Source organism: Coregonus clupeaformis, chromosome 11, assembly GCF_020615455.1.
Source record: "Coregonus clupeaformis isolate EN_2021a chromosome 11, ASM2061545v1, whole genome shotgun sequence".
Taxonomy (NCBI): domain Eukaryota; kingdom Metazoa; phylum Chordata; class Actinopteri; order Salmoniformes; family Salmonidae; genus Coregonus; species Coregonus clupeaformis.
In genome coordinates this window covers 45,192,753-45,215,050 of record NC_059202.1, presented here as the reverse complement: position 1 = coordinate 45,215,050, position 22,298 = coordinate 45,192,753, and the positions used below count along the sequence as shown (strand labels likewise).

Genomic DNA, 22,298 nt, shown 5'->3' with positions numbered 1-22,298 from the left:
AGGGGCTGCGCGCTATCACGCATGCGCATACATCGGGTATTTGAAGAACAGGAAACAACCCGTTCAACAGCTCAAAAGCGTAAAGAAACGTGAAAATTGTGAACACTACCGAAACATCCGAATACTTCTACATCGGCAGATAACAGAGACAGAAACCACAACGAACATTTGTTTTCAAATAAAGTAATTTTAGAAGTGCTGCTGAGAAACAAATTGTTTGGCTAGCCTGGGTGCGAGGCAAGGGTTGTGTTTGAATCTCCGTCTCGAGGGAGGCGCCCTCCTTTTAGCTTGTGCATGTTGTTGCATTTTATCTTTTTTACTTTTACACATTTTTGGGAATCGGCTTGAAGATGGGGTGTACTCTGAGCACGGGTGATAAGGCGGCGCAGGAGCGCAGTAAAATTATCGACAGGAATTTACGGGACGACGGGGAAAAAGCAGCACGGGAGGTCAAGCTGCTTCTGCTCGGTGAGACCAAGACGGAGTGTCGAACGAATGGTTGAATGAAAAGTTAGCTAACTGGCTAGCCTGACCTAGCTTGTGCCATTTGGTTGCCTTGCTTAACTAGTTAGATAACAGTTTTATACAGTTGGTGTACAATAGTTTGATAGTGATAACATTGGAAACTTTAATGAATGAAATTACATTGAACAAATCTAAATAGCTAGGTAGCTAATGTTAGCCTAGTCATTAATTCGCTAACTAGCTACTTAGCTAGTCCTGTTGGGATAACAAGCTACTGGCCATGCAGCTAGCTAAGCTAACTACTCCATCCTTAGCTTTTAACTGGCTAACTAATCTCTAGCTATCTCAGGTGTCACGGCTAGCTAACCTTAGTCTCAATAATCAGGGCCCGGTTTCCCGATAGCGATTGAATTTAGGTTTACGAGTGTTTTCACGATGCATCTTTCCTACAACGGCCGAAGATGTAATTGCGTTAACCAATACACCACGCAGAGAAATCGGTCGTTGGGCATGTCTTTACTGATAGGATTGAAAGAAAGCCAGCGCTGCTCTCGGATCAGCTTCCTCCATTCAAATATTTCCTTATTATTTCACAATACTAACGACGGATCATCTCCGAGAGTTAACCCAATACATTTAATAAATCACCGATTTGGCACATTGTGCAGATGTTAGGCTACACATCATGAAATAGGCATATATTGAGACAAATTACAAACAGTAGCCTACAGAAGAAAATATAACTCAATTGATTTAACATTAAATATATTTCGGTTTTCGTTTGAAGCATATGTTTATACGTCGCTTGTTTATCAGTTACAAAGGCATCGGCAACTTTGTATTGGTAGTCAACTAGTTCTCGGCGGCCACAGAGATACGGATAAACCATGTGATTCTATGTTTAGCGGAGATCTTCTGTGTATAAAGTGACACGGGAGGGCAAGAAAGCAACTAACGACGCACTAATGGTACTTTCAAGAAAACTGAGTGGGAACTTGGGGAAAATCGAGGTCAAATCAAATCGTCCGTAATCTTAAAGTCGGTGCTCTAGAAAGAGGCCGAAGTTTCCAATTTGGAATTCCTAGTCGGAAGACCGTTCAAAACGATTTTTCCCAGTTCGTTTTTTTCCCTTTCCGAGTTGTCTTGAACACACTGAAGTCGAAAGTCGGAGATTTCCGAGCTCCCAGTTGTGTGAACGCGTATTGGCTGTTCTAATGCCTAGTTTACTAGTACAACACTAGTGATGTATTTCATTACGCCGTACATCTTCAGTCTTGCCTCGCTACTGAACGGACTAGTGTAGTGTTTCTAACGCAAGATGGAGGAGAGCCTGACCATTTCATTCAAGACAGGATAAATGTATTGTTCAGGTGACGATAAACCCTGTTTTTGTTTAGATACTTTTTCCTCAATTTCTTTCTTTAACTTTATAGGAGGTCAGGGTAGCTTGCACTGTAGAGCAGCTAGCTATAAGATAGGCTATGTTGAAGATACCGCATTGTATCTTAAGTTTATTGTGATGGAAATGTCATTTTGTTTTTGACGATAATTATTAGGTAGAGGTCGCTAGCTACAATGATATCTTCAACCTAGTTTAGCATTTAGCTAGCTGGCTGCTCTGCAGTGCACGCTAGCTTGTCTTGCGATAAAGTTTGAGAAACAAGTTGAGGAAAAAGTAACTAAACAAAACATGTTTTAGTATCACCTGAAACTATATATTTAGCATGTCTTGATCGAAAAGGTCATTTTGCAATCTCCCAAAATAAATGCTTATGGTGGGGAAAGACGGCGCATCTCAGTAGGGCTGCACGATATGGGCAAATAATTTAGATCAAAACGCTTGGGTGTACTGTTGGGATCATATAAATAAAATTAGTATTCCGATTCTATGGTTGGTGTTTGTCATGACAACTAATGAAAAAGCCAGGTACAGTAGAAGTTGTTGTGACAGGGTAGGAACCTAGTGTTATCACGATACCAGAATTTTCACACCATTTGCATAGAAGTAGCTTATTTAATGTGTGCTGTCTCTTTAACCAGTAATGGGTCATTCACTAGGCAAGAGGGGAGCGGCTGCCTAAGCCCTATTCAGACAGTCAGTTTTAAGTGAATTAATAAAATGTTGGTGGCAATCAGCTTTGAAATCAGCATATTTTGAGTTATGGTTTGTATATTATCACAAAGTACTAGGATAGTGAATTGATGTTAGCTTCAGCTGTAAGCTAGCAAGAAAAATTGGCCTACAAAGCTGGAAGCTACCGTATCTTCTTGGTTTGTAAAGTGTTCTAGCCTGTATAGACATTGTTTTGCGAACAGTAATTATAAGTTTCAACCTTTCTACATGCCATGTCACATTATTCAATTGTGTTAACTTCTGTCCAGCTTGAGTGGGGAGCTAACATGATGCAGCCCAGACTCCCAGTGCAGGCTAAGTGCAGTAGGCACGGTACTTTTGCGCTATAAGGGGGACATCGGCTGTGCTGATGGATTTGATCTGAAAGACCCATTTGACAGAAGTACTGAAAGTAACAAATTCTAGTACCTAACTGTTTTTTATGTTCTAGTAACGAAAAAGTACGGAAGTTTTGGTGTACTGTGCAACATAAGGTGTGGTAGCCAGAGTTTCGGTATACAGTGCAACACTAGTGTAATGTACGGTAGCCTTTAGCCTATCATATGTATTAGATAATGGCACAATCATTTGGGATTTTTTGGGCTCATAAAATGTCGGAGTCCTTCTAACCCCTTTAAAACAGACTTCTGGGTTGTACCATTGGATTCGTCGATAACTATTAGTTTGAATGGTTTGAGGTACAAGGGGGGTGAAAGTCTTTAATTATTTTCTTCCTGGTACTAATCATAGAATTACATATAGAATCCCTATTAATTCAATAGGATCTCTTGTAGGCCTAGTCATAAACATTTGTCATTTAGCTTTTAAAATGTATTACCTTTTTTACTGTTACATAAATGCAACCGGTCATGTTTTCATCCGATTGTCAAACAATCACCTCAATGGACTCCTTTACTAGGCTACCCCGCGCACGTACATCCACTCGCAAACTATTTCCAGCCTCCAAATAGTGGTGAATGGAAAGAAACGTGTAATAACATTTGGCGATTGTCATTAGGCTAGAATTTATGCGTCCACTGCTGTCCGTGGGTCGGACACTCATGCAACACCCTTCAGTGTTCTCGTCGAACCACAACGCATTTTGGAGTGTTTGCTATACCACCTGTTTTCAAGTCCATTCGCTAATTTTTCATGCCTCTGACATGCTGTAATGATAACAAGTGGTGTAATAGGCTACAGTTCTGTTGACATTTTGTGTTTTAATTGTTGTGATAGGCTCATGTTTTACTGGTACCCCACTATTTATTTTGCCGGGATGCCGTACTGGACCATACTTCCTTAATTTCCCCCCTGGGTAGGGCTGGGTGATATATCAAATTCATTTGAGTTAATGTTTTTGCACGATATTCTAAATGCCTGTATTGCAAGAATCACGTTTTTTTTTATTTACATTTTTTATGAGCGTTAATGTCCGCTTGTTCTAGTGTTGTCTTTTTGGTCTTGTCTCCTTCCCATTTACACCAGAGAACTGTATATAATGACGAGATGCACGTCTCTGCCCTGACAATGAGTCATTGTCCCAAATGTGGGAAGGCAGGCGACAAGCTTAGGTCCAAAATAACAGATTTTAGAGACTGAAACCTCTCTTCGCCTCTTCCTCTATGGTTTACAAACACACCAAGCCCCTCCATCTGCCACTCACAACAACAAAGGTGAGATCACTTTTTCCTCAGACAAGCGGTTTCAACTCGCTATTTGAGGTTTGGTCCAACAGAATCGGTCATATGGACACTGAAACACATTGAGACATTATTTTTTACTGTAATACAGGAGACGTTAACCTTTCTAACGATACCCTTTTTATGTGTCAACTACGCATTTTCATTGACTTGAAAGCCAGATCTGTGATTATTGCAAAAAAAGCAGGTTAAACTATTTTGCTAAAATAATTAGGATATTAGTGGGTCTTATGGTTGTGGAAGCTTATATTTAGCCTAGGTCTAACTTCACAAGCCCTGAATTCATTCGATTATTGCGGACTGTTTGAAATGCAGTGTATTTGACCTTTAATTGTACAACAAAACTTATTCAGAGAACATGAAAAAAAATCTCTCTCTCTCTCTATATATATATATATATACACATACACATACACACACACACAGTGGGGGAAAAAAAGTATTTAGTCAGCCACCAATTGTGCAAGTTCTCCCACTTAAAAAGATGAGAGGCCTGTAATTTTCATCATAGGTACACGTCAACTATGACAGACAAATTGAGAAAAAAAATCCAGAAATTCACATTGTAGGATTTTTAATGAATTTATTAGCAAATTATGGTGGAAAATAAGTATTTGGTCAATAACAAAAGTTTCTCAATACTTTGTTATATACCCTTTGTTGGCAATGACACAGGTCAAACGTTTTCTGTAAGTCTTCACAAGGTTTTCACACACTGTTGCTGGTATTTTGGCCCATTCCTCCATGCAGATCTCCTCTAGAGCAGTGATGTTTTGGGGCTGTCGCTGGGCAACACGGACTTTCAACTCCCTCCAAAGATTTTCTATGGGGTTGAGATCTGGAGACTGGCTAGGCCACTCCAGGACCTTGAAATGCTTCTTACGAAGCCACTCCTTCGTTGCCCGGGTGGTGTGTTTGGGATCATTGTCATGCTGAAAGACCCAGCCACGTTTCATCTTAAATGCCCTTGCTGATGAAAGGAGGTTTTCACTCAAAATCTTGACCAGATTTTTTTTAAATCTCTTGAATCGCCCATAAGTTTGGTACATAAAAGATCATATGAAATCCCAGGACATGGTGTCTATAATACTGTAATAAGCTCACATAGCTGCTGTCACAAACTCCACACAGTAGACCAGGTGTCTCAAACCTTTTCTCGCATGAGAGCTACTTAAAAATAAATACAAAAATTGCGAGCTACTAATCTTTCTAGCTTTCAAATAGGCACATTTTTCTCTTTTCCTCTCCCCTGCAACTCTTCCCCGGGTCATTAGTGTACAAAATAATGTTTTCTGTCAATATACCTGGTAAAGTAATGGTTATTATAACCTGGGTGGTTCGAGCCCTGAATACTGATTGGCTGAAAGCTGTGGTATATCAGACCGTAAACCATGGGTATGACAAAACATGTATTTTTACTGCTCTAAATACGTTGGTAACCAGTTCATAATAGCAATAAGGCACCTCGGGTTTGTGATATATGGCCAATATACCACGGCTAAGGGCTGTGTCCTAGCACTCCCCGTTGCGTCGTGGATATACCACACCCCCTCGGGCCTTACTGCTTAAATAAACAACTAAGGGGGGCCCTAGAATCCGATTTAAAAAAATATATATATATTTTTTTTTTCCTAATTTATGTTTTGTCAGTTTTATTTTTCCTGGTTTTAGATTTTAAATGTTTTTTTACTAATTTACAATTGTTAATAGAGAAACAACAAAATTGCATGTTCTGAGTCTGTCAACGCTTAAATCACACAGTTTTCTTCCAGACCAAAAATAAGAAAATGAGTAACTCCCATCTTATTTGAGCGTCTAGCGAGTGAGGAATGTTGCTGCTCATTTCATGGCAAACTTTGCAAATAATAGATACAAATGATATACTTCTGCGAGTAAACATTTCGTTGGACGTGTATACCATGTGTATCCCATACATATGACTAATAAAAGTTGACTAGTTGGATAGTAATTTCCCACGAAGCAAACCATTTCTCTACTTACGGCATTCTTAAATTCATTTTTATCAGGTTTTTGCTTGGTGGACCTTTTTATTTATTTATTTATTTATTGACATTTGTCAACTGTCTGTCATTGTTTTGTGTTCTACTTGTTGTCCTAAAAAGACAATGGCAAAACACTTAATTGTGAGGCTGCATGTAAGGGCTGGACATGCAGATAAATGAATGATTTTTCAGGGTTCGATACTGCGACCAAAATAGTTGCATTTGCGATCGTTTGACACATTGTTTTTATTGGTTGCAAGGTTGAATTATTATTATTTTATTTATTTTTTACCTGGTCACGTTTAGCTTTTGGTTCACAATTTACTGTTTTAAATAAATCATGATGATAAAATTTACCAAAAATAAACCAAATATTTTTTTTTTTGAGGTAACTTTCTCGTAATGATACATTAACCCCTCAATAACTCAACATTTTCAAATGGCGAGACTGACTAGCTACGAAGTGGACAAACTTTAATAGTGTGTTTGTGTCGGGAGCATGCTGTCTATTTAGTAAGGCAATGCCCACGTTTATGTTTCTTTGAATGGCAAAATAATGTGAATGGCAATGCATAATACCATTTGGAAGCATCTTAAAAATTGCATTCTTAGTGGTAATGCATACTTTTTTTTAAATACATTTGGAGGAGTTTTTTTTCTATAGGCAGTTACAACAATTAAATATGAAGTCCTGTAATTTGACTTGCCAATATCTGTATTTACCCTATATAGGCTACTTGCTCAGCCCGCAAATTAAATATAAAATCACCTGCTATTGAAATTATACCTGCATCATTCGCTTCCCTGTCAGATCTTGAGCCGGATCAGTATTTCTTTTCATTCGGGCCAGTAGCTTTCAGTTGGCACTGGCCCGGTGTGCCACTGGCAAAAATCTACCTAAATCTCGAGCCCTGCTCTGTGCGACGCGCATAGGGCTTACAGTAAATTCGGAAAGTATTCAGACCCCTTCCCTTTTCCCAAAATGTGTTACGTTACAGCCTTATTCTAAAATTGATTTAAATAAATAAAAATGTCCTCATCAATCTACACACAATACCCCATAATGACAAAGTGAAAACAGGTTGTTAGACATTTGTGCATATGTATTAATAAATAAAAAACGGATGCCTTATTTACATAACTATTCAGATCCTTTGCTATGAGGCTCGAAATTGAGCTCAGGTGCGTCCTGTTTCCATTAATCATCCTTGATGATGTTGTAACAACTTGATTGGAGTCCACCTGTGGTAAATTCAATTGATTGGACATGATTTGGAAAGGCACACACCTGTCTATATAAGGTCCCACAGTTGTCAGAGCAAAAACCAAGCCATGAGGGCGAAGGAATTGTCCATAGAGCTCCGAGACAGGATTGTGTCGAGGCACAGATCTGGGGAAGGGTACCAAAAAAATGTCTGCAGCATTGAAGGTCCCCAAAAACACAGGGGCCTCCATTATTCTTAAATGGAAGAAGTTTGGAACCACCAAGACTCTTCCTAGAGCTGGCCACCCAGCCAAACTGAGCAATCGGGGGAGAAGGGCCTTGATCAGGGAGGTGACCAAGAACCCGATGGTCACTCTGACAGAGCTCCAGAGTTCCTCTGTGGAGATGGAAGAACCTTCCAGAAGGACAACCATCTTTGCAGCACTCCACCAATCAGGCCTTTATGGTAGAGTGGCCAGGCGGAAGCCACCCCTCAGTAAAAGGCACATGACAACCCACTTGGAGTTTGCCAAAAGGCACCTAAAGGACTCTCAGACCATGAGAAACAAGATCCTCTGGTCTGATGAAACCAAGTTGAACTCTTTGTCCTAAATGCCAAGCGTCACATCAGGAGGAAACCTGGCACCATCTCTATGGTGAAGCATGGTGGTGGCAGCATCATGCTGTGGGGATGTTTTTCAGCGGCAGGGACTGGGAGACTAGTCAGGATCAAGGGAAAGATGAACGGAGCAAAGTACAGAGATATCCTTGACGATAACCTGCTCGAGTGCTCAGGACCTCAGACTGGGGCGAAGGTTCACCTTCCAACAGGACAACGACCCTACGCACACAGCCAAGACGACGCAGGAGTGGCTTTGGGAGAAGTCTCAATGTCCTTGAGTGGCCCAGCCAGAGCCCGGACTTGAACCCGATCGAACATCTCTGGAGAGACCTGAAAATAGCTGTGCAGCAACGCTCCCCATCCAACCTGACAAAGCTTGAGAGGATCTGCAGAGAACAATGGGAAAAACTCATCATACCCAAGACTCCAGGCTGTAATCGCTGCCAAAGGTGCTTCAACAAAGTACTGAGTAAAGGGTCTGAATACTTATGTAAATGTGATATTTCAGTTTCTTATTTTAATTAATTAGCAAACATTTCTAAACCTGTTTTTGCTTTGTCATTTATGGCGTATAGTGTGTAGATTAAGCACTCCGCATTGACATGATTGGTTGACAGTAGGTGAGGGCGGGAGGTCCTGTATAAACACAAACTGACTGACTTCACAATAGCTCTGCACTGCTCGGCGAAGCACAATAAGTATGAATGCACCCTAAATGCTGCACGGACAATGCGACGGAATGACCATGTAGCGCCTGACTCACCTGTTTCTCTCCGTCCACTCTTCACGCATCTATTCCACCTTCAGTTTTTTTAAATATAATTTAGCTGTGATGGTGAGCGGGGATGCAGACTCTGATTCTTCTGTTAGACATTGGCGCAGAGCTCAAAGAGAGCAATGTTGATACATTGTATAATTACATCGCTTGTTATTACCAAGAGCACCGATCAGTCTGAGTGGACTTTGCAAGTTCACTGTCATGCAGCCACTGAGTGTCAGAGAGGGAAAATTGAGCTAATTATTGGTTTGATAACGAACAACGTTCAGTCATGTTACCTAGCTAGCTAACAACCTGGTAACTTGACAATAGGTTTAGGCTAATTTGATTGGCACAGGAAGAAAGGAGAAGGCTCTGCTACTCATGAGATGTGCTTCAAAAGGTAGGATTCATATAGGCCTAAAATCTATTTCTTTCTGGTGTTCCTTAAATTCTGTTTGGTGGCTAACGTTTAGAAAAGGTGCAATGTGTGTTTGTGGGAGAGAGAAAGTCGTGTGTATGAGCGTGAGGGAGACTGTGTGTGTCTGTTAACGGAAGAGTAAAGGTTTCATGCAGTGTTTTCCCCTTACTGACACAATGACATGCATATCATTTATGCATGTATATCACAGGAGGTTGGTGGTACCTTAATTGGGGAGTATGCGCTCGTGGTAATGGCTGGAGCGGAATAGGTGGAAGGGTATCAAACACATGGTTTCTATGTTTGATGCCATTCCATTTGCGCCATTCCATTTGCGCTGTTCCAACCGTTATTATGAGCCGTCCTCCCTTCAGCAGCCTCCACTGATGTATATTTCTCCCTCCCATTCCTCCAGCCAAATCACAGGTAGGCCTTTGCAAATGTTAGCAAATCAGCCATTCTATACAGTATTCTATTATACACTGAACAGTGTGAAGTTAAAATCAATGTGTTGCATTGAGTAGAAGTGTAAATCTTTATTTTTTTACTGTGGTATCGCGATGCTACTCAATATCATGATACTTGACCTGGTATCGTTTGTAAAATGCTGTTATCGTGACAATCCTACTCATATCAATCTTTGCCAAAGTTGATGTGACTCTGTGGATGGTGTACACAACCAGTTGGTCTGAGCGAGTATAATGCAGGTTGCTAAATCTTTGGCACGCCAGAGCTATAATCTCATTGGTAGGAGGATCCAGTTGATTAATCCAATTAAACTAAAGCCTGGCTAACTCTCCTGTTTGGGCAGATCAGACACTTGGTTTCCCAATGCTGAATAGCTATTAGCTACTCAGTCTCAGTCTCTGGACTGTAAGTTTGTGCAAAATGTGAGTTAGGCCTACGTGTGTGGATCTCAAATTAGGATCCAGCCCAATAGCTCAAGTCAAAACAGCCATGAATGAATGGATAATGTGTAATGTCTATCACTCATTAATTGGCCTCCTCCCTTCTCTTTCCCTCTCTGTCCGTCTCTATCAGGTGCTGGGGAGTCAGGAAAGAGTACCATTGTCAAACAGATGAAGTAAGTTTCTCGTTATCTAAATAGTTTACGGAAATGTTTACTTTAGGTGAAATGATCATGTAACTTTCTATGTATCAATCTATCCAATGTCATTCCATAACACATTTGAATAACAGGCAATAGGCCTAGTTGTTTATTCATGCTTTCTTTCTCCTGCTATCCTGCTCCTCCACTCTACTTTCCCATTCAACTCACTCTTTCTCCCAGGATCATCCATGAGGCGGGCTATTCAGAGGAGGAGTGTAAGCAGTACAAGGCGGTGGTGTACAGCAACACGATCCAGTCAATCATCGCCATCATCAGAGCCATGGGGCGCCTCAAGATCGACTTCGCCGAAGCAGCCAGAGCGGTGAGTGGAGTAGGACACTGGGAGCTCTAGACACTGATCCAAGAGCAGTTTTGTGCTTTTTAACTCCTTATAGTTGAGGTTAGGTTTTGGTGAGGGCAAGCTGATCTTAGATCTGTGCCTGGGAGTTCAGGAGTGGTGGAGGTGGTTAGTCAATGAGGTCAAATGGCAGGGGATAGGGTTTGGCTGTAAGAAGCACGGGGAGGGTTGATGGTAGTTTTAATGGAGAGGTGAAGAAAAGTAATTCCCAGCGCAACCCCTAGCCCTGACCTAAAAAATATACAAATTGGTGTTATTTCATAGATGGAAGATGTTGATGGGTGGACGTAAACAATATAGCGCAACTTCACCCAGAAAGGTTACCAGAGGGTCTGCAAGGCATCTTAGGTTTAAAACGATAGGGAGGATGTCTGAATAAACCCTACCTTACTGCTTCTGCCTCCTAACCGTTGGTTGTGTCTCCTGTCCCCCACCAGGATGATGCTCGTCAGCTGTTTGTGCTGGCGGGATCGGCAGAGGAGGGCTTCATGACCGGTGAGCTGGCCGGAGTCATCCAGCGCCTCTGGAAGGACAGGGGGGTCCAGGCCTGCTTCGGCCGCTCACGAGAGTACCAGCTCAACGACTCAGCCGCCTAGTGAGTAACACACACACAGTCCTGCTTCAGAGAGTACACTAACCTCCTTCACACAACTGCAACATTCAACAAACCGTTAACACTGACCTCCCTATCCATAATTCTCTCTCAGTTATCTGAATGACCTGGACAGGATAGCCCACGGAGCATACGTGCCCACCCAGCAGGACGTGCTGAGGACCAGGGTGAAGACCACCGGCATCGTGGAGACTCATTTCACCTTCAAAGATCTCCACTTCAAGTGAGACAGTCTCCTGTGTACCCACTCTAAGGGTGCATCTCAATAGTGTGTCTGAAACAACATCCTTTAACAGCTGTACCCACTCTAGTGCTGCTTTTCGACTAACACCAGTGTTAACACTAGTGTATACACCCTTACGTTATACAAGGGAAATTGTGTTTCCATAGCTAGGGCTGGCAGTGAGGACTTGTGAAGAGCAGCATCAACAACCTCTGCATAATCAAAACAGTTGCTTTGTGAGAAGGTGTTAAAGTTCAGTTAGCCATTGTTATGTAAAAGCACCAGTGGCCTGGCTTTGGCCCCAAGTGAGAGCAGGTCCGCTGCCGCCGCCATGGCCCAGTGAGACACGTGTGCCGGCCCGCGTAGATGGAAACAGAAAAGTCTGAGCCTTTTGGGTAAAACACTGGGGTAAATCCTGTTTGGAAATGCGCCATAAGGGTCTCTCAACAGGCCAAAAGGCGTCTGCATGCTTCAGTTCGGCTGGTGGCTAGGCGAACCGAACAAGTGTGCTCGCAAACTCCCTTAAAAACTAGAAAAAAGCAGCATAATGTACTGTTTGTCTATTTTGAGATGCTGTCAGAATTAATCTAAGATAACTTGTGAAATCTGTCATTAATTTTGACATTTTTGTCAAGGAGATCTTAGTCGCGCAATTTTACATCTAAGCTGATTGGTGCAGTATTTCTCAATGAAAAAATGTGCATGAAAACGACTAGTCTCTCGTTGAATGACAACAAAGACTTTATTGAAGAATCCCTACAGTTGACCAATCACAGACAAGGGGCGTAGACTTCGGCTCCCGAACTTCTACTGGCCTCGAGAAAAAATTCTGTGTGCCCGAACAGCCGAAAAAGTCCTTACCGAAGTCCAAAACAAACAGAAACGTCACAAAATGTTGTCATAATATTTGCACAAACTCTTCCGAACTGTTTCAGCTGGGAAGCATGCCGATGCCTTAAGCCAGCTGATGACACCCTCTTGTCTACAGAGGGTTCAGTTCAGGGCTGAAGTTTACTAGCTGTAGTGTTCATTAGGAGTGTGATGGTTTGTGGGAGATGGCAAAATGTTTTAATGTAGAGCTGTTTGAAAATACTTTGAGTTTAGTTTTTTGTGCGTTTGCACATGGATGCTAACAGTCAGTATGTGTATTTTCTCCCCAGGATGTTTGACGTGGGGGGTCAGAGGTCTGAGAGGAAGAAGTGGATCCACTGTTTTGAGGGAGTCACCGCCATCATCTTCTGTGTGGCGCTCAGTGACTACGACCTGGTGCTGGCCGAGGACGAGGAGATGGTGAGACTCATCCCTCTCACTCAGCCCTTGCTCATCAGTCATTGATATTGCGCTCCCACACTCCCTCTGTAATCCTTATACCTTGTTCATTCTCATCCTTTGTTCATCCCCCTCCTCGACTCTCACTCACGCTTCAGTCATCCTTCTCTTTCTCGTCTCATTTACTGTCATCCCTCAGTCATCTTTCGTTCTTTCTCGTATGAAACAAGTGTTCATTTATCCACAGATTCAGTTTCACATTTTCTGCCCCTATTGCGTCAGGAAGACAACGACGTCATCAGAACGATAGCAACACTTGTGAAATATGTTATATGCATTTTTAAAAACGGTTTATTTCAAAGAGCAAACTTGTATGGTGTGGTACCCACAAACAGATTAATTTCCTTTCTTGGGATAATGTGACTAGCCTGCCTGGTCCCAGATCTCCTTGTGCGGTCTTGCCAATACGATGGTCATTCTCATGGCAAGACCGCTCAAACAGATCTGGGACCAGGCTATAATGGGACCGATGGACATGTGTAACTAAAAGCATTGTGTGGTTGTCTTATTGTCCCTCAGAACCGGATGCATGAGAGCATGAAGCTGTTTGACTCCATCTGCAACAACAAGTGGTTCACAGACACCTCCATCATCCTCTTCCTTAACAAGAAGGATCTGTTCGAGGAGAAGATCCAAAAGAGTCCTCTCACTATCTGTTACCCGGAGTACGCAGGTAAGAGACACACACACATCACTATCAGCTACTCTACAAATCATCTTGAATCCCACATTTTAGTGATACCGTGCTAAGCCTTGCTCAGACTGATCGCACAGCATGTTCCAGGTCGTCTTAATTGCAGTCGCGTTGTGAAGATTATCAGATCTCACAACACCTGCAGTCAATTCTGTTTTTCCTGTGTTTTATATCATATTGTACAACAGCTGATGAAACTATCACTTTAAGTGTAAAAACATTTGTTCAGTGTTATTTCCTGATTGAATTTTCAACCAGCAACTATCTACACAGGACCTTCTAATCAGCAGGTTTGCATGGGCGGAAGTTTCGGCTTTCCATGGTGACATCACCATGTGCTAAATTGTTTTAATAGACCAATAAGAGTTCCAAACCTCTGCCAATAACCGCTAGTTCTATATCGTGGAGCTCCGCCCCATAGGGGAGCTGTGCTCCTATTTGGTTTACCCACTGCCCTAAGGCAGCATCAGCCTGAGACAAAATTATGCACACACCTGCAGCCAATAGGAGTACAGGTGTCCCTATAAGAGGGGATGCCTCCCCTCAATCAGCCTCTCTTTATCTTCAGCGACTGGACTAGACTGGAGAAGCCAAGAAGACACAAAGAAAGACTCAGGACGAGATACGCCGTCGATTTCCAGTTCATCGACGTCGTCCATAGAAATGAGCACACCAGGAGATTTTCCACCCCCAAAAGCTCTTTTCAGAGCTCAATGCAGATGCTCCTCCATGGCGGCTGGTGACTCCCACGACTTATGTTTCGTGTGTTTGGGGTCTCAGCATGCCAGAGAGGGCGTCAGCAGTCCCTCGAACTGCGCCTCCTGCGCCCTCCTTTCTATAAGGGAGAGGAAGCAGCGCTGGGCGTTTTTTTAGGGAGGATATCCCTCTAGAAGATGTGTTGTCAATTTTAGCCTCTGCTTCAGAGGCGTCATCTGACGGCGCAGATTCTGGAGATGATGGGGACTATGAGGAGGAGGCAGGCATTCCAATGGAACAGTCTGACCCCGTCCCTCATACGTTCAAGCCCCCCTTTCCTTTGGTTAGTGAGAGGGCTTGCAGTTCCTATGGTGATGACGACACGGGTTCTGAGAAATCAGAAGCCCTGTCCTTCGCCGCAGCTTCTCTGAGGTCGGATTTTCCCGGTCTCATTGAGAGAGCTGCCAGACGGCTGGATATAGCGCTGCCCCCTATTCCCTCCGCACCGGAGGTTGATTTAATGGAGGGCGGCCCTTATTCCAGGCCAAGGAGAGCGGCAGAGCCACTGGCTCCAGCCATGCCTTCGTTGGCCAAGTACGTCGAGGGCTCATGGGAGGCACCCTTAGCGGCGCGTTCGCCGGCTAAATCGTACCTCCCATTCACTAGAGTGGAGGGAAGGTTCCAGGGCCCAGCGAGAGGAATCCCCAGGTTAGAGAGCGCCATGGCGGCGTATCTCGTACCGGGTTCGAGTCCCTGGCCCTCTTCCAAGAAGGCCACTCTGCCATCTCAGAAGGACCGTCTCACAGCACAGCTGTTAGAGAAGTCCTTCAATTTGGGAGCCCAGGCTGTAGCAGCAGCCAATAACATTGCCCTCTTGGCAGCCGCTCTGTCCCGTTTAACCACAGGTAAGACTGAGCTGGAACCAGAGGAGGTGGAGGAAGCGTCCAGAATCTCTGGCGCCATCCTGCACCTAACACCGGCATCGGCCGTCTGCTCGGGGAGGTCCATGGCCACTTCGGTGGTCGCGGAGCGACACCTCTGGTTGTCTCTGACGACCATGAAAGAGGCAGACAGGACGTCCCTCTTGAACGCCCCCCTCTCTGACGACTGGCTCTTCGGAGTTGCCGTCAAAGAGGCGACAGAGGTTTTCGAGATTGGACGAGGAGAACAAGCAGCTGGCCAGACACCTGCCACTGGCAGGGAGGTTAGGCCCTGCACCTCAACAAAGACCGTCCACTTCCGCCGCCCAGGGTAGACAGGGATCTGCGGCGCATCCGGCGGCCACAGGAGGCAGGAGAGCGGGCCCAGCCCCCCAGCAGCCACGGTGGCCCCATTGCAGCCGGCGAGAGAAGTGGTGAGAGCGCCGACCTGGCCCCCAAAGGGAGGCCACAAGAGGAGGCGCACATGACGGGACGCGGGGGAGCGGATGGAGGACACGTCGGATTCGAACGTGGCCACTGTTCCCCCCCCCACCCTTCGGTTGAAGGGATGGGTGATGATGATAATGCTTTTTGTGATGTGTACAATAAAGAGTTGGCTCCACCTGACTTTGTCAAAAAAGAGCCCCTTTTCCATAATACGTCCGAGAGCGTTCATATCTCACCCTCTCTTTCCTACCACTCTAAGCGCCGTTTAGCCCACCAAGGGTGCGTTGCTGAACAGGCACTCAGAGTAGGTACAAATAACACTTCAAGTATAAGATGTGCTTCACATAGCAGGCAGCAGTCTCGGTCAGACTCTGACATGATGACGCAGCCGCTATTTGGGGATGGCGCACTATCGCAGACTAAGGTCTCTGTTAGTGCGATTCAGACCCATGCTGCGTTCACGGAGGGCCTGATTACTACGGTTACGGGAATAACCAACGTATCGGCGCCCCCGTTTCTCACAGAACGCACTAATGCTCACCACGCTGAGTGTAGCTCAACCCACCAGAGGTGCAGAGTTGAACACACACAGAAGGTGAAGGTTAAGAAGGTATCAAGGCGCCGCCTTGTGTTACCTCAGAGACCTCACATTACAGACTCCTAGGAGTATTGTAGTGAGGGGCTCTAATAGCGAATTGCAGTCACAGCCAGAGTCTGGGATGATGACGCAATCGCTCGCTGGGGATGGTGCCCTGTCGCAGGCTGTGGCCTCGGTCAGTGCAGTTCAGACCCGCGCTGCGTTCACGGAGGGCAGGAATACGACGGTTACGGGTTTAACCGATGTCTCTGCCCCTCCTCTCTCAGAGCGCACTGATGTTTCCTCTCCCTTTCAGGGGAGGCCCACCTTGGACTGTTCCACCACCTCAGTGTTGGAGAACAGCGGCGGCAAGGGCCATAGAGGAATACAGGTCCTTCCTACTGAATGTACCACAGCTTCGCGCTCGCCCGCTTTCTCTGCATTGCTGGCAGTGGCAGCGAAGCTGTACCCTCTCACGCTGGCTAGACCAGACGTTGCAGAAGGGTTATGCCCTCCAATTCCATCGGACCCCACCCCCATTCAGGGGAGTGGTGGAGACGGTGATGAAAACGCCCGAAAAAGTGGCCGCTCTGGTTTCAGAGATTACGGAACTTTTGGCGAAGGAGGCGGTCACAGTAGTTCCCCAGGAGCAAAGGAACAAAGGGCTATATTCGCCCTACTTCCTGGTGCCCAAAAAGACGGGGGGAACGAGGCCGATATTGGATTTACGCATTCTCAACGAGAGCGTAACCAAACGGCCCTTTCGAATGCTAACAACAAAACGTCTGCTGGAATGTGTCCAGAAGGGAGACTTTTGTACAAGCATAGACCTAAAGGACGCGTACTTTCATGTGCCGGTACAGCCACGTCACAGGAAGTTTCCTACCTAGACGACCTACTGGTTCTCGCCCCGTCAGCAGAGCTGGCGATCACTCACGCAACACAGACAGTGATTCATCTCACACGTCTGGGGTTCGCTGTGAATTGGAAAAAGGGCGCGCCCTGGCCCAGTCATCAGATTGTCTACCTGGGGATACAGCTAGACACTGTAATGATGAGGGCTCGAATTTCGGACCCTCGAAGGGTAGCCTTGTTGCTAGCCCTGAGGAAGTGTCGTCCGAATCACACGGTGACGGCACTGTCGATCATGTCACTCTTGGGTCTCATGTCGTCAGCCCACTCTGTGGTTCCGCAGATCTGAACTATTGGAGAAACCCACGCGTTCTCACGCACGGAGTCCCGATAGGCAAAGTGTCCTCTTACATTCCAGTGTTCACAGATGCCTCTCTGACTGGATGGGGAGGGACATGTCAGACCCAAGCGATAGGAGGTGTGTGGCCTCTTTCGAGTCGCCACATCAACCTCTTAGTTGGAAACGGTTCGACTGGTTCTGACCCACTTCGCGTCTACCCTTCGGGGTCGCGATGTGCTGGTCTGGTCAGACAACCGGACCACAGTAGCCCACATAAATCGCCAGGGAGGAGTCGGGTCTCCTGCTCTCCATCGGGCGGCAGAGGAATTGTGGCTGTGGGCTCACGAGCACCTTCGCTCATTGAGAGCAGCACACATTCCGGGCTACTTGAACGCAGGGGCAGACCTCGTGTCGCGAGGGGGTCCTCGAGATGACGAGTGGTGTCTGCACCCGGACATTGTTCTAAAAATTTGGGAACAATTCGGAAGAGCCGAGGTGGAACGCGCAATGTCCCCTATGGTTCTCTCTGAGGGAACAGGACGAACCGCCACTGGGAAGAGACGCCATTGCGCACCACCCGTGGCCGAGAGTTCTTCTGTATGCATTCCCTCCGCTGTCCTGCATTCTCCCACTGTTAGCCAGGGTGAGGTCAGGAGGGCTGTCAGTGATATTGATAGCCCCCGATCGCCCAGGGGCTCCTTGGTTTGCGGAGATGAGTCAGATGTTGATTGCGCCACCTTGGCCAATTCCACATCGACGGGACGCATTGTCTCAGGTGGGGGGCTCGATAGGGCAGTTGCCCATAATTTGCCAACCACTGAAGGCTTTGCTGCTGAGAGGGACAGGCTAGAGCGCCGTGGGTTATCTGATGCAGTGATCAGAACCATACAGGGTGCACGTGCCAGTTCCACTTCTAGGATGTATGCCAGGAGATGGAATGTGTTTTCACGATGGTGTGTCACACAAGGTGTAGACCCCATGAGCTGTCAGGTTGAGAGTGTTCTCTCTTTCCTACAGCTTATGTTTGATAAGCAGCGATCGCCCGCCACCATTAAGGTGTTTGCAGCGGCGATTTCAGCTTGTGACGAGGGGTATGGCAGAGACAATGTCTTCAGCCACCCTCTAGTGAAACGTTTCTTATTGGGAACGCGGCGGCTTAGGCCAACGCCTAGAGCCACGCTTCCTCAGTGGGATTTGGCTTTGGTACTCGAAGCGCTATGTAAGTCGCCGTTCGAGCCATTGAATCAAATACCCCTCAAGATGCTGTCTATGAAGACGGCACTGTTGCTCGCTTTGACTACTGCTAAGCGTGTCAGTGATTTGTGTGCTCTTTCGACGAGACCCGACTGCCTTGCCATTAATGGCGATCTGAGCAGAGCGGTGTTACGTCCTAACCCGGCATTTGTGCCGAAGGTTATTAAGAGCTCATATAGATCACAGACCGTGGAGCTGTGGGCTTTTTCTCCCCCTCCTCAGAGGGAGAGGAGTGAGGAAAGGCTCCATCGCCTGTGCCCAGTGCATGCTTTGGCGTGTTACGTTGAGCGCACAGCAGCGATTAGGTCATCGCCTCAGCTGTTTGTGTGTCACGGTGCGGCTGCACTAGGTAGACCACTTTCGAAACAGCGTCTGTCTCATTGGCTTTGTGAGGGCATTGAGACAGCTTATGAGGCAGCGGGCGACAATTGCCTCAGGGTATCAGAGCTCACTCCACTCGTGGAGTAGCAGCTTCTACTGCCGTTCTCAGAGGAACAGGGGTAGAGGATATATGTAGAGCGGCGTCATGGTCAACACCGTCTCCATTTATCCGTTTCTATCTCTTGGATATGTCTTCTAACTCTTTGGCTCAGTCTGTACTCAGCGTAGCTGAAGGGAGAACTTGAGCTAGGAGGGAGGAATGCAGGACTGTGGAGACAGGTCTCCTTCAGGTCCGCTTCTGATAGAAGGACATCATGTTTGACATGACTCCTGACTGACAGGTTCAGTACAGTAGAGGGCATGTATTGATCTGCCCACCAGTGATTCACTGGGTTGAGGCGGAATGATGAGGGATAATAGTAGTAACCTGGGTTACGATACTATTAGACCGGTCATGACAATTTGACGGAATGTGACGTCATCTATCTGCTTGTTCAGATTAGTATAAATCATGTTCTGGGAACTGCCCACTAATCTCTGGGATTCCATTGATTGAGTGAGGCGGCCTACCGTATACACAATGTAGAGTGACACTTTGTGTCATTCCATTAGTGGTCGGTATGATTGTGACAGGATATTAGGGTACCATCTATCTGCTAGTACAGATTAGTATGGCCTGTATTCTGGTGATCTGCCCACTAGTCATTGGTGTTGCCATTGGACTAGGTGGGGCGGGTTTTTAACCGATGACGCAGTATATTGTGACACTTGTATGGTTACAGTGGTTGCAGTACTGCGGGAATTGGTTGCAGCCATTGCTAGGCCTGACCTTTTCATTTGGATGGGAAGTGTTGGGCTCTACGCTCCGCCTTAAACCAATAGGAGCAGAGCTCCCCTATGGGGCGGAGCTCCACAATATAGAACGATTAGTTACCGGAGTGTAACTCCAGTTCTATGAGTGGAGCAGAGCCCCATAGGACTTAAGGCCCTGCCGACCCCCTCTAGTCTCGCTGAAGATAAATATCTCGGGAGGCTGATTGAGGGGAGGCATCCCCTCTTATAGGGACACCTGTACTCCTATTGGCTGCAGGTGTGTGCATAATTTTGTCTCAGGCTGATGCTGCCTTAGGGCAGTGGGTAAACCAATAGGAGCAGAGCTCCCCTATGGGGCTCCGCTCCACTCATAGAACTGGAGTTACACTCCGGTAACTAATCGTTTTCAGTTTTCCACTCAGACCACTTCCAGACAGTCCTACAAAATTGAGAAATATTTTGCTAACAAGCTATTTTGCCCTTTTTTTTAAAAATGGAAATCTATTACAGTAAGGTACTTCATTGTTACCCAGAAATGATTTGAAATGGATATAATGGCTGCATAGGGCCTTTAACATCTCAGGAACTCACAATGGTGAAGGTAAAACAGACACCGTCATCCCTAAAATACCTAAACTAACTTATGGGAATGTCTCTTTCTCCCTCTCTCTCTCGGTCTCTGTCTCACTTCCTCCTTGCCCCAACTTTCCAAGGCTCCAACACGTACGAGGAGGCTGCAGCCTACATCCAGTGTCAGTTTGAGGACCTGAACAAGAGGAAGGACACCAAGGAGATCTACACCCACTTCACCTGCGCCACCGACACCAAGAATGTGCAGTTTGTCTTCGACGCAGTCACCGACGTCATCATCAAGAACAACCTGAAGGACTGTGGCCTCTTCTAGGGTAGGCTGAACATGGATATATCTTATAACGTGTTGTTACACTCAATGTTCTTGAAAGGCAAATACATACAGTAATAAAGTTTGTAATAAGACTTTCTAGAGTCAGGCCTGGACAGATGCTCAATTCCAAATCAGCCCCCCTAGCCCGACGCAGTTGTGTAGGTCTGAAACGATTGCTTAGGCAGTATGGCATGGCACCTAGTATATCAGAGGTGTTCTCTTAACATTGTGTTTTACCCTCTTTCTGTACAGGCAATGTGGTGGCCAGCGTGTGCTCAGTGACTTTTCTTGGGGACGTCTGTGGCTGGAGGGGGTCGGATGATGGACACTTTGTAGAGAACATCAATTTTAACCTCTTAACTTATGTTCATCTCAAAAAGTTTTTAAAATGCCATGTAGAAAAACGTTTGTGTAAAATATTTGTACAACTGTCACTATGGCTGGAGTTTTTCACTGTTTTTGTTTTAACCAGTCAAGTTATAAAAAATTAAAAGGGGGGGGGGCCTTTGCATTCCTTTCTTGGAATGGACACTAATTTCTTCTGTTTGTAGGTACTTGCGAATTAGTTGCAGTTTTTGGGGCTAAATGGTAGATGTTATAATTGAATACACCCCCAAAAAAACAACAACATTATATCAATATTTGGTTTCCGTGACTATGATGGCATTAGAGAATTAGTGTCCATGGAAATAATGGAATAGGCCAATTTAAGAACAACTTGCTCTCGACTGTGAGAGCTGTGTGTCTGTGTGCATGATTGTGTGTGAGTGCCTTTGCTGCATCACTGTTTGCTTGTGTGAGTGAGTGCATGTGTGCAGCTGTGTGTTTGGCTGTGTGACTTTGCATGCATGAATGTGTTTGAATGTGTGTGGATATAAATACAAAGGGACTTTCTTATTTTTACTTGTCATCCTTCTCTATCTGGTTTCTGGAAAAGTGACCAAAAACACAACTTCAAATGTAACGCGACGTCAGGTCGTTGGTGATGTTTCGGGCTGTAACATTCCTACACCAAATCATTTTAAAGAAACTTTGAAAAGAGGATGACAACTACAGCCTTGTAGCAGACCGGATCATAGATATGAAGTGCATAGATAGACAACAGGAGGTGGATGGGTGGAAGTGCACTGTTATGATGATGACGATATGATTTGTAATGGTTTCAGGTTACATATCCCCCTAACCTCACCCCTCTGTTTCCATTGGATGGGGACGTTAGTGGATTCATTTCCATTCTTTTGCTAATAAAAGAGTTGCTGTGGTGAAACCACGGCATCCTTCACAATGATGACCTGTGTTTCGTGTCAATTTTGGGTAAATTACATTTTTTTGACACCTTTTGGCTTGCAATCAGCGCGCCTGGCACCTACCACCATACCCCGTTCAAAGGAACCCAAATCTTTTGTCTTGCCCATTCACCCTCAATGGCACACATACACAATCCATTTCTCAATTGTCTCAACTTAAAAGTCCTTATTTAACTTGTCTCCTCCCTTTCATC

The 22,298-nt window shown here is 45.4% G+C and overlaps 1 protein-coding gene across 1 annotated transcript; it reads left to right on the top strand.

Moving 5' to 3' along the window:
- Positions 1 to 24: 24 nt before the first annotated feature.
- Positions 25 to 21,406, top strand: LOC121577016 (guanine nucleotide-binding protein G(i) subunit alpha-1). Its single transcript, XM_041890694.2, has 9 exons — positions 25 to 468; positions 10,327 to 10,369; positions 10,577 to 10,718; positions 11,192 to 11,349; positions 11,462 to 11,590; positions 12,751 to 12,880; positions 13,439 to 13,592; positions 20,607 to 20,798; positions 21,050 to 21,406. Exons 1-8 carry the CDS (start codon positions 351 to 353, stop codon positions 20,795 to 20,797), a joined length of 1,065 nt encoding a protein of 354 aa, XP_041746628.1. The 5' UTR covers positions 25 to 350; the 3' UTR covers position 20,798; positions 21,050 to 21,406.
- The last annotated feature ends 892 nt before the right edge of the window (positions 21,407 to 22,298 follow it).